This window comes from Festucalex cinctus, chromosome 6 (assembly GCF_051991245.1).
Source record: "Festucalex cinctus isolate MCC-2025b chromosome 6, RoL_Fcin_1.0, whole genome shotgun sequence".
NCBI lineage: Eukaryota > Metazoa > Chordata > Actinopteri > Syngnathiformes > Syngnathidae > Festucalex > Festucalex cinctus.
In genome coordinates, this window is record NC_135416.1 from 4,099,612 (window position 1) to 4,115,159 (window position 15,548).

The 15,548-nt window shown below is 37.4% G+C and overlaps 3 protein-coding genes and 1 long non-coding RNA gene across 15 annotated transcripts in view; 2 read left to right on the forward strand and 2 right to left on the reverse strand.

The window, feature by feature from the left end:
- The window catches only part of LOC144021325 (uncharacterized), a 46,396-nt gene extending 43,386 nt beyond the window's left edge, over positions 1 to 3,010 (forward strand). For 9 of the 12 annotated variants that reach the window (XM_077525529.1, XM_077525525.1, XM_077525521.1 and 6 more), the window contains 2 exons: positions 597 to 674; positions 1,777 to 3,010. In XM_077525529.1, the coding sequence (XP_077381655.1) occupies positions 597 to 674; positions 1,777 to 1,817 (119 nt within the window). In that variant the 3' untranslated portion in view covers positions 1,818 to 3,010. Of the gene's footprint in view, positions 1 to 596; positions 675 to 1,773 lie in introns of all 12 variants that reach the window. The other 3 variants (XR_013284104.1, XM_077525524.1, XM_077525523.1) reach the window with 2 other exon arrangements.
- A 2,567-nt stretch (positions 3,011 to 5,577) lies between these two features.
- dctpp1 (dCTP pyrophosphatase 1) lies at positions 5,578 to 6,436 on the reverse strand. The gene has a single exon (XM_077524654.1). The coding sequence runs from the start codon at positions 6,343 to 6,345 to the stop codon at positions 5,887 to 5,889; it is 459 nt and encodes a 152-aa protein (XP_077380780.1). The 5' UTR covers positions 6,346 to 6,436; the 3' UTR covers positions 5,578 to 5,886.
- Positions 6,437 to 6,851: 415 nt separating this feature from the next.
- On the forward strand, positions 6,852 to 15,548 carry gatb (glutamyl-tRNA(Gln) amidotransferase, subunit B). Its single transcript, XM_077525387.1, has 13 exons — positions 6,852 to 7,007; positions 7,937 to 8,090; positions 8,161 to 8,274; positions 11,379 to 11,577; positions 11,660 to 11,782; positions 12,283 to 12,396; positions 12,483 to 12,567; positions 12,867 to 12,911; positions 13,823 to 14,015; positions 14,116 to 14,249; positions 14,345 to 14,423; positions 14,490 to 14,627; positions 15,315 to 15,548. Exons 1-13 carry the CDS (start codon positions 6,862 to 6,864, stop codon positions 15,447 to 15,449), a joined length of 1,659 nt encoding a protein of 552 aa, XP_077381513.1. The 5' UTR covers positions 6,852 to 6,861; the 3' UTR covers positions 15,450 to 15,548.
- LOC144021263 (uncharacterized) lies at positions 11,078 to 13,764 on the reverse strand. Its single transcript, XR_013284090.1, has 2 exons — positions 12,252 to 13,764; positions 11,078 to 11,762 (listed from the first exon to the last, which is right to left on the reverse strand). It is a non-coding gene; the product is annotated as an uncharacterized LOC144021263 (long non-coding RNA).

The following is a 15,548-nucleotide window of genomic DNA, read 5'->3' on the forward strand; positions in this document are numbered from 1 at the left end:
ATTATTTTACAAGAACAATTAGTACCTTTAAAAACACATTTTGCAACTTGCTATCAACCGAAAATGACATCACAAGGCCTCAGGTAACCAATCACAGCTCAGCTTGTGAATGTCACATGACCAAACCTAGAAAACAGGTGAGCTGTGATTGGTTACCTGAGCCCTTGTGATGTCATTTTCAGTCGACAGCAAGTTACAAAATGTGTTTTTAAAGGTACTAATTGTACATGAAAAATAATGAAAGTATCAAATTAATCATAGACAAAATATTAACTTTTTATTGCTATAATGGGCTAAATAAGTGAAGTATTCCTTTCATTGTTTTTTTTTCTTATTCAAGGTGATTCAACTGAGCATGGTGCCCTCTATTAAGCAGCTGCCACTTGCTATTACGTAAAAGGATCCCAAAATTCCCCATTTTTCACACTTAATTCAAACGCTAAGTCTCTACGATGAGAAAATGAATCGCTCTCGTCCCAAACGAGACGCACATTTTGTTCTCTGATAGCGTTTCAATCCTTTAAGAACTGGCGATGCTATCACCCGCCGTGGAAACGTTTCACATTTATAGATGTTTTGTTTTTCTTTCCCCCCAGTGATGAAATATGTGGCAAAACCATCGATCCCTAACTCAATTTCCTCGTCGCGCGGCGCCAGAGAAAAGCAATTATTAGGTAATATGAGACGAGTCGTGTGTGCAATAATTAAACAGGCCTCCCTGTGTGGATGCTGGGATTTTTGCCTCCCACCCATCACTTGAAACAGCCACTGGACCAAAACAGCCACAAACACACATCACTGTATTCACACTGGGCTTCAAGTCCCTGACGTGAGGCTAATTTATCTCCACCGATAGTCGTGTGGGGCCCCTTTTGTTAGGCCCGCATTAAAACCTCCCCTTGGTATTGTGTGGAGAGGGGGGGCAAGAGGGGGGGTGTCTCGAGTGGATGAGAGGTAGAGGTAGAACCCAATGGAAAATGTCACATTCATTATGTGTGTACAGGATGAATCAAAGAAAGAATGAAATTTGATAAATGGTAGATAAACATGGTGGTTAAATGTACATTTTTTAAAATATGAAGTGATGTGTATGGCACCTATTGTAAAAAATAATGTACAGCTCATCTGAAGCCCTAATTTGGAAACCTGACTACAAGTTCTTGAAAACCCGAGGTCACACATTCTGACAGCTGAAATTTTTAACTCAAGTTTACAAGTGTTACATATCATGACACTGCATAGAAGACAAATCCCCCTTTGAAACAATGACTGCTTTAAAACCAAAAGTCACACATTCTGACAGCTGAATTTTTTGACTCAATGTTATCAGAGCTGTTAAAAATTGTGACCATGGAATGGAAGCCAAACCCACATTCCCACATTCTGATTTTTTTAGTCAATGCATTTTTGTAACAGCTGTTAAAAAGCATGACTCTGCATGGAAGCCATAAAAAAATTTATTGTATTGATGGTCATATATTTTGCAAATGTATCTTTATTTCCAGCACAAGGAAACTTACAGCAATAAATACATTCATATTTTACAAATATATGTTTTAATATATTTAAAATATAATAATAATAATAATAATTTCATATATTTAAAATATTTATGAATTAATTATTTCATTTTCAATTTTTTACTGGCATTTTTTCATCTCATGGATTTTTTAAAGGTCATATTTTAAAATAAAAAAATATGTAATATATATATAAAAAATATTTTATACACCAAATTTAAGTCCGTGTTTGTTTTTTTTCATTTCCCCTCAGCAGTGATGCGGAGCAAGGCAGAAGAAAGGAGCAGGAAGTGGTGACCGCGTAATGACCCAGGAAGAAAAAAAAACAAAAAAAGGAGCTAAAATGCTGAGAAAAAATGGACGCGTGGACAAAGGCGCCCAGGGCAGGTTGGATTCTGCTGCACACTTGATCACAAAGAGAAAGTTGGGTTTGCTGGCAGGGCTCATCACGATGCCGGAATGAAACACTGGGAGGGTGTTGATGCAAATGCTTGAATCGGACTTGGACCTATTCACAATCACAGCTGAGCAACAAACACGAAAACATCTTGCCTCACGCTTTTCAGGCTGCATTTGAATGACGTTTCAAATGAGGGCGAGCTTGAAAAACATGCCGATAAGGCTACATTTGAAGGTTAAATTCATTTCGAATGCAGTACATGAATTGATGATAGCATACGTAGTACATTGACGCATTCTGAAATGAAAGTTGCCAAACCTTCACAACAGCAACAACAAAAAGAAATGAAGGGCGAATTTGAAGGACCTTTTACAATCTGAATGTGTTTTCGCCGACATAATATACCTTCAACCTCCAAAGGCTATCGGCGACTGTGAAAAAAACATAATGAAGCCTGCAATTGATGGACTTGTACGTCATCTGCCTTCAAATGCAGCCTCCATCCAGCCATCTGAGGCCACCAACAATAGTAGTCGCACTTGTGCTATTCTGACCCATTTTCTAAACATGTTCAAAACTTTTTTTTTTTCTTTTTTTTTTCTCTCCAATGAGGGGAGAAAGGGCTCCCCCCTTCGGTGGTCCGTGTCTGTTTGACGCGCGACCGCCTCCTCCTCCATAGCAACAGTGCTTCGTAGCAACAGTCTCTTTGACTGAGGACGGCCTTGGAGGCCATTCAGAGAGGATTTGAAGTACAATGCGCACCACTATCGCCGTTCACCACCTCAAGGACCACAACGCCAACGATTAATCTCCCAGAAAATTTGTTTGTTCGCGTTCAGACTTTTCATTTTTGTTCCGTTGGGCTTCTTGTTTTCGTCAGGCAAATGTTGTTTGCATATACAGTATATATAACAATACTAAAATAAGGTATCTGTAAAAAGAAAAATAAGAGTATATATTTTTAAAAATATTTTCTAAAAATGAAAGATGCTATAGTTATTTTTTTTATTGTATTTTAATATTATTAAGTACATAAAGACAAACATTTAAACTTATTTATTTGAATTTATGCTCAACGTTTCTTTGAATTTATAATTTGTAACGTGTAAAAAATATTTTAAAATAAAATATTTAAAACAAAATTTATGATTAATTCTAATTTTAATCTAGAACATTATTTTTGTACTTGTATGAAAAAAAATATTTAATTAAATAAAATATTTAAAACATAATTGAAATTCATATTATTCTATAAAAAAAAAAAAATGTGTAACTCTATTAATTTTACTTTTGGTACATGAAAATGTGAAAATAATATTTAAAAATACAAATATTCCAAAAAATTAAAAATACAAAATGTAAGATTATTTTTTTTTATTGTGTTTAAATGTAATGTATTTTATTATGTATATTTAAATTTGAGTTGTTGGAAATATATAAAAAAAATGTTTAAACAAAAAATATTGTACAGTTTAAGTCTTATTCCATTGAATGCATAAATGTGAAAAATGTGTCAATTCAATTGACACATTTACATTGACTCAATTGTAATATTTATTCATTTATTTGTTTTACATAGACAGTCCAGGATTAAGACAGTGCTGGAAAATAATGGTGGCCATACAAAGTATTGCCACTGAATATTTTCCCTTAAAGGTGTACTCACTTTTGTTGCCAGGGGTTTAGCTAATAAATTAATGGTGCTATTTTGAGGGACCATGTGTAATTAAAAATATTTCCATTGGAAAATCTGACTTCTACTTTTACTTAAACTGGATATACCATAAATGGTTTTGTGAATGTGCATTATTGCAAGAAGTGAGCATTATTTTTTTTTATCCTTTCTGATTTGGACTTTCTTATCCGCATCATGTATTGCATGTCATTAGATGAATACAGGTGTCCTTAGTAGGGTGTCTGAAAGCGAAATGTGCCAAACTTAAAAAAAAAATAAAAAAAAATAAAAAAAGATCAAAGGAAGAATTTAGCACACCCTAATTGAACTTTTCCCCTTGTCGGTTCCACACCCAAAATGAGAGCAGACAGTGCAGAAAGGCGCCTTTCATTGAGTCCAACTCCTGCAGCCTCACCACGCCGCTTTGATCAGTCGATGCCGAGCTGAGCCGGGACGTCACCGCTGGCTGTCCGTCATTCTCCGCACGCACGACAAATGGAGGCCGGCGTGCTGGTGGTGGAAGCGAGGGGGAAAAAAAAGCTTTCTATTATTCAGAAAGAAAAAAAAAAAAAAGCTTTCTAGCATTCGGAGCCTCTCACCAAGCTCACGTATTAGACATAACAGTGGTGAGAGGAAAACACATCTCTGGCAGTGTCAATCAATTTAAAAAAAAAAAAAAAAAAGCATCACCATGACTGCAAAGTGACCATCATGGTTATATGCATTATCTTTATTAGTTTTTTTTTTTTTTTTTTTGGCATAGGATGAAAAACGATTTTTTTTTTGCAGAGGATGAAAAAAAAAAAAGTCAGTGTTGTCTACCTATTGTCTATTGCTCTGAGTTTTGTGTTCAAATAACTGTTGCTTAAAGTTAGAACTTGGCAACTATTGATGCGAGCCCATCAATGACCTTTTCCATATGTTACAGTAGACTTAAGCTAAGGGCCATTCTAAAGCAAAGTTTTTGTTTTAAATATAAATTGTGTAATTGACATTAAATCAGTAAACTTTAACCGAAAGTGAAACAGCTATAGCCTATTTTTTATTGAACAATATACAATTTACAATATACCTAACTGGTTTTACAACCAAATGTTTATAATGGTATTTTTCCACTGAATGTTTGGGTTTTGTTGTATTGTATTTGTTGTATAGGAATATTGGCAATAATGTCATTTAAAGGCAAATACTATATTGGGATATACACTACAGTATAGGGGTGTGAATTGCCTAGTACCTGACGATTCGATTCGTATCACGATTCACAGGTCACGATTCGATTCGATACCGATTAATCCCGATACGAATTTATAAGTCGATTGTTGCGATTTTTTTCATTCAAATTTAGAAAATACTAATCAGTAAGCTTGTAGAGTGTAAGATTTATATGAAAATGTATTATTTATTTATCTGAAATTTCAGTCTTATAGAGGTTGTAATCTGTTTCATGTTTGAACAGCATTAAAATAAAAATATTAAGGCTTAATGTTCCGTTCATATAACATTCTTCCATGCACAAGGTGTGAATCCTAAAAAAAAAAAAAAAAAAAAAAAATCGATTCTGCCGATTATTGAATCGATTCGAGAATCGCGCGATGTAGTATCGCGATATATCGCCGAATCGATTTTTTTTTTTTTTTAACACCCCTACTACAGTATATACAGTCTCTATATGGGAATATAAAACATTCATTTTATCATAAATCTCTACTCAGGCTTTTGTTAAAGTCGTGTTGGGATTTAGGTCATCCTCCACTTATAAATGTAATACTTCAAAGGGAAGTCAAGTCAAAAATTCATAACATCACATTCGTTGAGGGCTCACTCAGCTTATGAAATTGACACGACCACACCCAGAAAACAGGTGATGTCATTTTCAGTCAACACCAAATGACTAATTGCTTTTGAGACAGATCAAAACTTCTGATGGATGAATCCAGTAGACTCTGACCTCCAATATAACATTAGTAAATATACTCAAATTCAAAGAAGGTAAAGAACACTTTACTTTGGCTGAGCGCTTTGACAGAAAAAGCACATGTAAAACAAAAAACAAGTGGCCATGAACTTATATATTACATTAGTGTGTACTATTTTCAAAGGGGTTTAGATGAGCCATGAAAATCAAGTAAAATCTTTTTTAAAAGCATGGTGAAGTGTCTGCAAGTAACTTTGAAGCACGAACATACGTAAAAGACAATTCAAGATGTAAAAAAAAAAAAAAAAAAGCAGCTGAAGATATGATTGACACCACCAAAAAAAGTCCACGTTATATAAATCTCAAAAATACATCAGTCCTTATATTCAGTGTACTTTTTGGCCGAGCCGTGCACTTTGCTTGCGGGGTACTTGAGTCTGTTCAGGGCCATTTTGCGGAGGGCGGCTTGGGGCAGGTCCACGCGGCACTTCTCGGCCAGCTCCACCAGGTAGATGAACACGTCGCTCAGCTCATGGGCGAGCTGCTCCCGCTCCGAGTCGCTCCAGTCGGGCAGGCCCTCGGCCACCTCGCCCTTCCACTGGAAGAGCTCCGAGACTTCGCCGACCTCTCCCACCATGGCCAGGAGGAGATTGCGGGGCTGGTGGAACTTGTTCCAGTCGCGCTCGTCGGTGAACTCGGCCTGCATGCGGCGGATGTCCTCCAAGCTCGGCTCCGGGCTGAAGGTGAAGTGATCCTCCGTCGAGGCATCGGCGTGCGGCGCGGTACCGTTCACCGGACCGTCGTCAAACGTTTTTCCGTTTGTAGCCATCATGTTGAAAGGACGTGCGTGGTTCAAAGTTTGGTGTTCTCTGACTACTCGTCCCGCCAAACGTTAACCCGGAAATGCGTCATTTCTCCCCCTCCCCGCAATGCTGGGGTTTGTAGTTTAAATATGAGCCTCAGTGCGTACACCTTGGCTTGAAGAACTACAATTTTCACCAATAGTAGTCCACAACAAATGCCTAAAACAAAACAGTATCCAAATTATAGTTTTTTTTCCCTACTTTACTTTACGTTAAACTTCTGAGTCTAAACTAGTACAGGTCTGTTGTACAGGCGGTGACGGTATGCACCAAATCGGCCAGTAAATGAAAGAAGAATGTGTTTAAAAAAAAAAAAAAAAAAAAAGTAATTTCACTTTTTATTCTCATAACGTTACAACTTTATTCTCGTAACTATACAACTTTTTTCTTGTAACAGTAAAAACGAGTGTAAACCCAACTCTCGCCTATTCTACACGCCTTGAAGAACTACAATTCCCATAAGTGACCGCGCTTCATAAACCAACATGGCAGCCTCCACTGCTGCAGGAAGTGTCCCCTACAAAATGTTGAAGAAAACATTATTATTGTATCCTAATGCGTCTTTTACAGTCCGGCGATTGAACATCGGATCTTCGCGATATGATGGCCAGTTGCAGAACAGGACAAAAAGGTTGATAAAGCCTATAAAATGGAGTAAATGGCCTTCGAGTTGTGGCTAATCTGCTAGCTCGTCTGTAGATGCTATTAGTTGTTGTAGTAATTTGATTTTACCTCTTTTTTTTTTTCCCTCGTATTTTTTTCTTTCATAGTGAGAAAAGACAGCTGCACCGGTTCATTATTGCAACCCTTGACAGTGGTTAACAATTCAATCTCCAGGTGGTTATTTTGCCATAACCGGCCACCCGCAAGCTAGCGTTCTAGAGTTATTTTGCCGTGAATCGCGCGAGAACTGCTAGTAGAAATTCTGCGCAGGTGAATGTATACCAGCACGTCGAATAGTGTGTAAAGCGCTCACCTGAAGGTGCTCGGTCACGGGTTCAAATGCCGCTCTGTACTTTTTTTTTTTTTTTTTTAAATGTTTGCAATTTATTGCAAAGTCGGGGGTTGTTAACGTAGCTGTTTTGTTTCACGCACAAAAACCACTGGCAATTAAAAAAAAAAAAAAAAAAGAAAAAAAGATTCAACCTTACGGCTTTTTTTCCCCCTCAAAATGTTAACAATTTTACAATTGTTGTTGCTGCTTTATTACAGTAACTTGACCACTTCCTTCTCATAACTTTGCATTTTTTTCATGTAACTTGACAACTTTATTCCTTTTTTTGTGATGTTAGAACTTTATTCTCATAACTTAGATTTTTTTTTTCTCCTAACGTAACACTACCTTCGAGACAGTACATTTTTGTCGTACCAATTTGACTATTCGCGGAACAGTGCGAGTTAATTCTCCAATTATCATAACTTTTCTGATAACAGTGCGTCTTTCTTCTTGTAAAACATTTTTAACAACAACAACAAAAACATTGCGTATCATTGCACCTTTTATCCATCAGGCAAAACTTTGTTTCTCGTAATATTTTGACTTTATTGTTCACTTTGCAGTGTTCCCATGCAGCTGGAAGGCGTAGTCGGCCTGGAGATCCACGCCCAGATTCAATCCCACACTAAAATGTTCTCCGGCTCGGCCGTCAACTTCCTGTCGCCTCCAAACTCCCTCGTATCCTTCTTCGACGCCTCCTTACCTGGCACGTTACCTGTAAGAACTTTAGTCCCAACCGTCATCTATGTGTCATGATGAATCATTTCCAGCGTATGTGTCTCGCCAGGTCCTGAACAAACGATGCGTCGAGGCAGCCGTGATGACGGGCTTGGCTCTCGACTGCCGCATCAACAGGAAGTCACTTTTCGACAGGAAGCACTACTTCTACGCCGATCTCCCCGTGAGTTTCAGTTCAAAATGCCATTTTCCTTGCTTCATTTTTGGGGATCGTTTCTTTTTTTTTGCTCATTTCAGAACATTCCAGAGACAGATTGTCCCATTGCGTTAACATTAAAACAACTAAAAACAATTGATTCACTTATTGTGAATGTTCCTTGGAGGCATTGTAAAAATGGCGGGATATTTTTCTAAATGCTCGATTGCAAATCCAGTAAATCATATTAATGACCAGCTGGCATGCTTGTTTAATAGCCAAATGACCCAGCATCTGTGCAAATAATTATTGCGATGTAAAAAGGCAAACACTTGTATAGCACGCATTTACAAACAAACAGACACTTGAGATTTTGGGGCATGTTTTTTTCTTTTGAATCATTTTAACGGTGACAAGCAATGTGCAAAATAGTCTCGCGATATTTATGCAAAGGACCTTTAAATGATCATGAGTTCTCCTATCAAGCTTTGCTAAATAAAGCGATTATTAACATTACAGCTTTTTCATTATACGTTATTTAAAAACAATTTTAAAAATGGAAATAAAATAAAAAAAAATATATATATTAAACAACTAATCAATTATATTAATAAATAAATATTTTGGATAATTGATTAATCATTTAGACATTAAATTTAAAATCCTATATATGTACAATGAATTTATATATAATTGAAAATTTTAAAAATATACCGGTACATAATATTAAATAAAATTTAAAACTGAAATTTAATATATATGTTATTAAAAATGTTAATTATATATATTTTTTAATATTTAAAAAATAAAGCTGAAAGAATATTTAAAGTATACATATTTAAAATATTTATAAAATAGTACATATCATCTACCTACCCTAATAATCTAATAATAACCTAATAATCACTTACAAATGCTTATTTTTTTATTTTTTATACTAATGAATTATACAGGACTCTCTCAGAAAAATAGAATATTGTGATAAAGTTCTTTATTTTCTTTTATTATTTTAATATTGCTGATTATGGCTTACAGCTTAAGAAAACGCAAATATCCTATCACAAAATATTAGAATATTTCCTCAGGCCAAGTTAAAAAAAATGCCATAATCAGCAATATTAAAACAATAACAGGCTTGCAATATTTCAGTTGATTTGTAATGAATCCAGAATGTTTGGCATTTTTGCTTATTTAATTGCATTACAGAAAATAAAGGACTTGATCACAATATTCTAATATTCTGAGACAGTCCTGTATACAGGGGAATTCAATGTATTTGATGTATTTCATATTTTGCTTGAATTACATTATTCAAGTTAAAAAAAACAAAAACAAAAAATTCTCCTGGTGAGGCGTTTCCCTCCGCTGCGCTTTCACTCCCACCTTGCTCGTGGAGCATGAGTCACGTTATACGATACGGTTGCCACGGCAACGCGGGCAGCTCGTACGCACCGAGGGGGCAGCGCGAGGAATACGGGAAGCAGATGAAATATTTATTATTCTCGTGCTTTTCAGGAAGGAAGAAAAAAAAAAAAAAGAAGAAGAAACCTTGAGAGTGAAAATGCAACAACACGGCCGCTGCATTTTAATGAACGAGTGCAGCCGCCATCTATTTTACATCCATTTGTTTCTTATTATTTCTTATTGAGTGTATTAATAATACTGAGCACTTTTTAAAGCTGCAACATTAAACTGGTGCTCATTAATATCCCACATGTCTCCCAACTTATGATGGAGGATAAGTAAGAGAAGAGCAGTAATGAGAGCGGGTGTTCAATTTATAAGGAACTTTTTTTTTTTTTTTTTTTTTTTTTTTTCGCTTCTGGCTGTATAAATTGAGTTCACCACCCTTCAAGTTGCTCAAACGGGATCGAGTCTTTCGAGCTTCATTTGACTGCCCCCTTATGGCAGAAAGTGGAACTTGCTGAACATTCTCAAGAGAAAAAAATATGACGTTTGTTCACTGTTTCATCACATCATCACCTTTAATTGGAGGCAGGATTTGATGTTTTGTTTTTTGTTTTTTTTTGCTAATATGTTTTTGACCTTATTACTGTTCAACTTTGGATGTCTCCTTCAGATTTAAAGTCAGTTGATAGAGAAAGACATGATGATGATAATAATAATAATAATAATAATAAGTTAATGCACTTTACATTTCAAATAAATCTCCAAATGCTACATTTAAAACATGTAAAATTAAACGGCATAGTTTAAGAAACTAAAAGGTTGCAGCACACATTGAGTAAAAAAAAAAATAATAATACATGATAATAATAATAAAATTGTATAGATTCAGGATTTTAATGACAGTTCATCATTTTTGACGTGTTCGAGAAAAAAAAGTAGGCTCAAGTGAAGATTTTGGAACTTTATCAAGGCGAAAAAAAAAGTTTTTTTTTTTTTTTTCTATTATTTTGTCATCCAATTAGGAGACAGACATAATTATTAAATCTGGAAAGCACTCATTAAAACGCTTAATTTGAGTTATTACCAAGGTTATTTTAGTTAGCTAAAACTAACAAAAAAACTAAAATTCAAAAAACAATTTCGAAATAAAATAATAATAAATACACCAAAATTATTTTAAAAAATGAAAACTAACTGAAATTAAATTTTATGTTTACAAAACTAATGAAAACTATAATTATATATATATAAAAAAAAAAGTCCTTCATTTTAGTCTTTGGTAATTAATTTAATGCATCAGCCTTTGGGGATGATTTTAAATATGATTTTAAATTGATTTATTTTGATATTATTAACCGGAAATTAACCGTCACAAATAGGTGACGTCATCTAGCAGCAGCCAATAGAAAAGCACCTTGAGATGACGTCGCTGCCATTTTTTTTTTTTTTTAAATATTGCTCACAAGTAATACACATTAAAAAAATAACCAAAAAAACTAATACTGAAACCAAAACTAAACATTTATTAAATAACTAAAACTAATAAAAACTAACAGAACCACCATGAAAACTCATGAAAACTAACTCAATTTAAAAAAAACAAAACTGAAAATGAAATCAAAGCTAACTCAAATGTAAATTCCAAAACTATGAAAATCCCTGGCTATGACTCAACGTGGTTTGTTGGAAATGACTTTTTGACCCCTCCCCCCTATCATCAGGCGGGCTACCAGATCACGCAGCAGCGGCGGCCCGTGGCGGTGGACGGCGTGCTGACTTACAGCCTCCTGGGCGGCAAGAAGAAGAACCGGATGGTCCGGAAGAACGTCCGCGTCAAGCAGATCCAGCTGGAGCAGGACAGCGGCAAGAGCCTGCGCGACGACGCCCGCGAACGGACGCTCGTCGACCTCAACAGGGCGGGTAAGAAGAGCCCTGAGGTGGTGGAGCCGCCCCCCCCCCGCTCCAGCCTCCAGCCGTTTATGCGCGTTAATGTCGTGGTCAGGTGTGGGCCTGATGGAGCTGGTGATGGAGCCCGACATGACGTGTGGCGAGGAGGCGGCGGCGGCCGTCAGGGAGCTTCAGCTCATCATGCAGGCCCTCGGAACCTGTCAAGGAAACATGTCGGGTATGGTGCTCACTTTTTTTTTTTTTTTTTTGGATATAGATGTCAGTTACTGCAGCTCGCAATTAAGGCAAATATTTTTTAACGTTATTTTCTAACTTTTCACTTGTACCAACTTGTACCAGCTTTAATTAAGTGTTTTTTTTATTTTTATTTTTTTTTTTTTATTTTTTTTTTTATTTTTTTTTTTCTTTTATTTTTTTTTTTTTTTTTATTTTTATTTTTATATATTTTTTTTGTTTTTATTTTTATTTTTATCATTATCATTTTAAACTTCCTTATGTTAAATTTTTAAAAGTTTGTTGAATAATGTTTTAAGATTGTTAGTTTGTAACCTATTTTCATTTATTTTTCTTCCTCTGAATGTTAACTACTGTTTCTTGATGCTTATGTGTTGTCTTTCCTCGTGTAAAGCACATTGAGTTGCCTTGTGTATGAAATGTGCTATACAAATAAACTTGCCTTGCCTTACCAAAAAGCTAAAAACGCCGACTTCTCCACAGAGGGCCAGCTGAGGGTGGACGCCAACGTGTCGGTGCACAGACCCGGCGAGCCGCTGGGCGTCAGGACCGAAGTGAAGAACATCAACAGCGTCCGTTACCTGGCCAAGGCCATCGGTAAGACTCGCCTGAAATTGACCTCAATTTCCGCCGCTGCGTAAAACGTGCGCTGAAAACGGGCTCCTGTTCGTTCACGGCAAAAGACTACGAGATCCGGAGACAGACGGACGTGTTGCGGCGAGGGGGCCGCGTGCACAACGAGACCCGCTCATACGATTCCAAATCCGGGTAAGAGTGGGGACCGCTCTCGGGTTCATAATGGATGTTTAGGACACCTGCGATTGGCTGGCGACCAGGTCAGGGTGTACCCCGCCTGCTGCCCGATGCCGGCTGGGATAGGCTCCAGCATCCCCGCGACCCTTGCGAGGAGCAAGCGGTTAAGAAAATGGATGGATGGAGGTTTAGTACACCTTGAATATGACACTTTATATAATTGATCTGTTTTCATTAGGGCCCGAGCAGCGACCGCTGCAAGGTCCCGATTGTTCATATATTTGTTTGTTTGTTTATCTGTCGATCTACGATAGGACGACGGTGCCCATGAGGGACAAAGAAGGTCTCCAGGACTACAGGTGAAAAACTCATTGCATCTATTGGACACAACATTAGGTACACCTGACATCCAATACAAGAGCAGTGTCCAAAAATTCAGTCAGTTAACTCATTTGCTCCCAATAACGTGTAAATACGTTTTTTTTTGTTTTGTTTTTTTTTTATGTTTTAAGTGTCCCAAAAATGTGTTTATACGTTTTTTTGTTTTTTTTTAATGCTAGAGCATACAGAAGGCTTTGATGCAGCCTCTCAACTGCAAAGAACGGTTGCAGAAATGGTAGTTATTACACAAACGGCCAGCAGGTGGCAGCAGAGCAAAGATCAACCAAGGCCATCCAGAAAAAAAGCTAAATTACTTTAAATTTAAAATTAATTTTGAATAGATTTGTGAAAACTGATGAAACTTAGCTCTCTTCTAATGCTAATTGCTGCAAAACGGAAATAGATAGAAACATACTTTTTTTTTCTCAGATGAAAGAAGTGACTTTAATCTTTCTTTTGATAGGTTCCATGTTTTTATAGCAATAGAACACAATATTCTGTGGGCTTTGCAAAATCAGTCAAAATTCAGTAAAGCGAACGGGATTGCGAAATGTGAAAATGGCGGCGAGTGAATGAGTTAAACAGTTAACTGGTCAGGTAGTTAGTTCTGAAGTTACTTAGAAAGAAAGTTGTTGAGACAGTTAGCTAGTCAGTTGCTTACTCAATTGCTTACAAAGTGAGTCAGTGCTGATATTCAGTTACAGAAAGCTGGTTCAAAATGTGGTTAACTCGTCACTTGACAGTTAGTTGATAGCGGAGTCTGTTAGGAAACTAGTCACGTCATTGAAATAAACAATTCAACTTTCTTTCTGGCTAACGAGTTGGACTGTGCCGGCGTACCTGATGTTGCGCCCGCTCATTGGAATCTTGATCATGTGACGCGTGTCAGGTTCATGCCCGAGCCCAACCTGCCGCCTCTGATGGTGTACGAAGACCCCGCCTCCGTCCCGGCGGGGGCCGACGCCCGGCGGACGGTGGTGCTGCAGACCCTGAGGGCCGAGCTCCCCGAGCTGCCCGCCGTCCGGCGAGACCGGCTGGTGGAGACGTACGACATCCTGCCCGAGCACAGCTTCACCCTCCTGGTCAGAAACCGACAGGCTTCATCTCAGGATAAAAAAAAAAAAAAAAAATCATATTTGGTTTTTTTTTTTTTTGAATGTGTCCTCATTCAAAACATTGCAGAATGAGGAAGGCCTGGTGGAATACTTTGAGTGCGTGCTGAAGGCCACCAGCCGGGAGCCCAGGAAGGTGATTGGCTGGGTGACCAACGAGCTGCTGGCGCTCCTCAAACAACAAGACTTGAACGTCAGCCAAAGGTGACACGGATTGATACAAAAAACAAAGCAAAACGTACGCACTATCAATGCTAACGTTAGCATGAAGCTAGGTGTCCTTTTTGCTACGTTTTCAGCCGCGTGTCGCCGTCCTCCGTGGCGCAGCTGCTCGAGCTGCTGGAAGCAGGAAGCATCTCGTCCACGGTGGCCAAGCAGGTCAGCACGCGCACGCATACGCAACTGGCGCTTAGTTTTCCTCACCTGGATGTGTGTGCGCGTCAGGTGTTCCAAGAGATGTGGAAGCAGTCGGGTGCGAAGACGGCGGCGGAGATTGTCGGCGAGCAGGACTTGAGCCTCGTTAGTGACGTGGAGCAGCTGCGCGCGGTCTGCGCCAAGGTGGTGGACTCGCATCCGCAAGAGGTCAGGAGAAAGTTCGACTGAAACTCACCAAAAAACTCAAAGTAAAAAAACAATTTTGTTAAGAAAAAAACAAAAACGGAAACTACATTTTATGTTTAAACAACAAACTTAAAACGAACTATAATTATGGCAAAAATGTCCTTTATTTTATTGGCAATTAATTTAATGCATGAGCCTTTGGGGATGATTTTAAATGTGATTTTAAGTAGATTTATTTTGCCATTAAACCAGAATAAGGACGTTTGAAAGTGTGTCACACAAAAGTGACATCATCTAGCAACAGCCAATAGAAAAGCAACTTCAGATGACATCACTCCCATCATGGTGTTTTTTTTTTGTTTGTTTTTTTAATATTGCGCACAAGTAATAGACTTTTTTTTTTTAAACTAATACTGAAACTAACTAAAATTAAACTAAAATTAAGCATTTATTAAATAACTAAAACTAATAAAAACTAACAAACACCCCTGAAAACTAATTAAAACTAACTAAATTTTACAAACAAAATTAAAAACAAAATCGAAACTAACTAAAATGAAACATGTTGGGGAAATCATTTGCATGACATTTTTTTTAATAATCCTAATTTAAAAAAAAAAAAAAAAAAAAAGACTTACTTTCCTATAAGATGATTGATTTATTCAACTCCTCCCACCCGCTTCTTTCCCTTTTCCTTTTTGCGTTTAGGTGCGGGCCTTCCAAGCAGGCAACCAAAACGTCCTGAACAAGCTGATGGGGTCGGTTCGAAAGGAGACCAAAGGCCGGGCCGACCCGATTGCAGTGCGGAAGATTCTGCTGGACAAGATTTCAGAAACTGATTGAGGGGGCAAGTGTTCCGCCTAAACTACCAACAATCAAGCTGTATATAATTGACATTATTATTTATCTGTCTGTAATTAATAAAGACGTGCTTTCACTAAA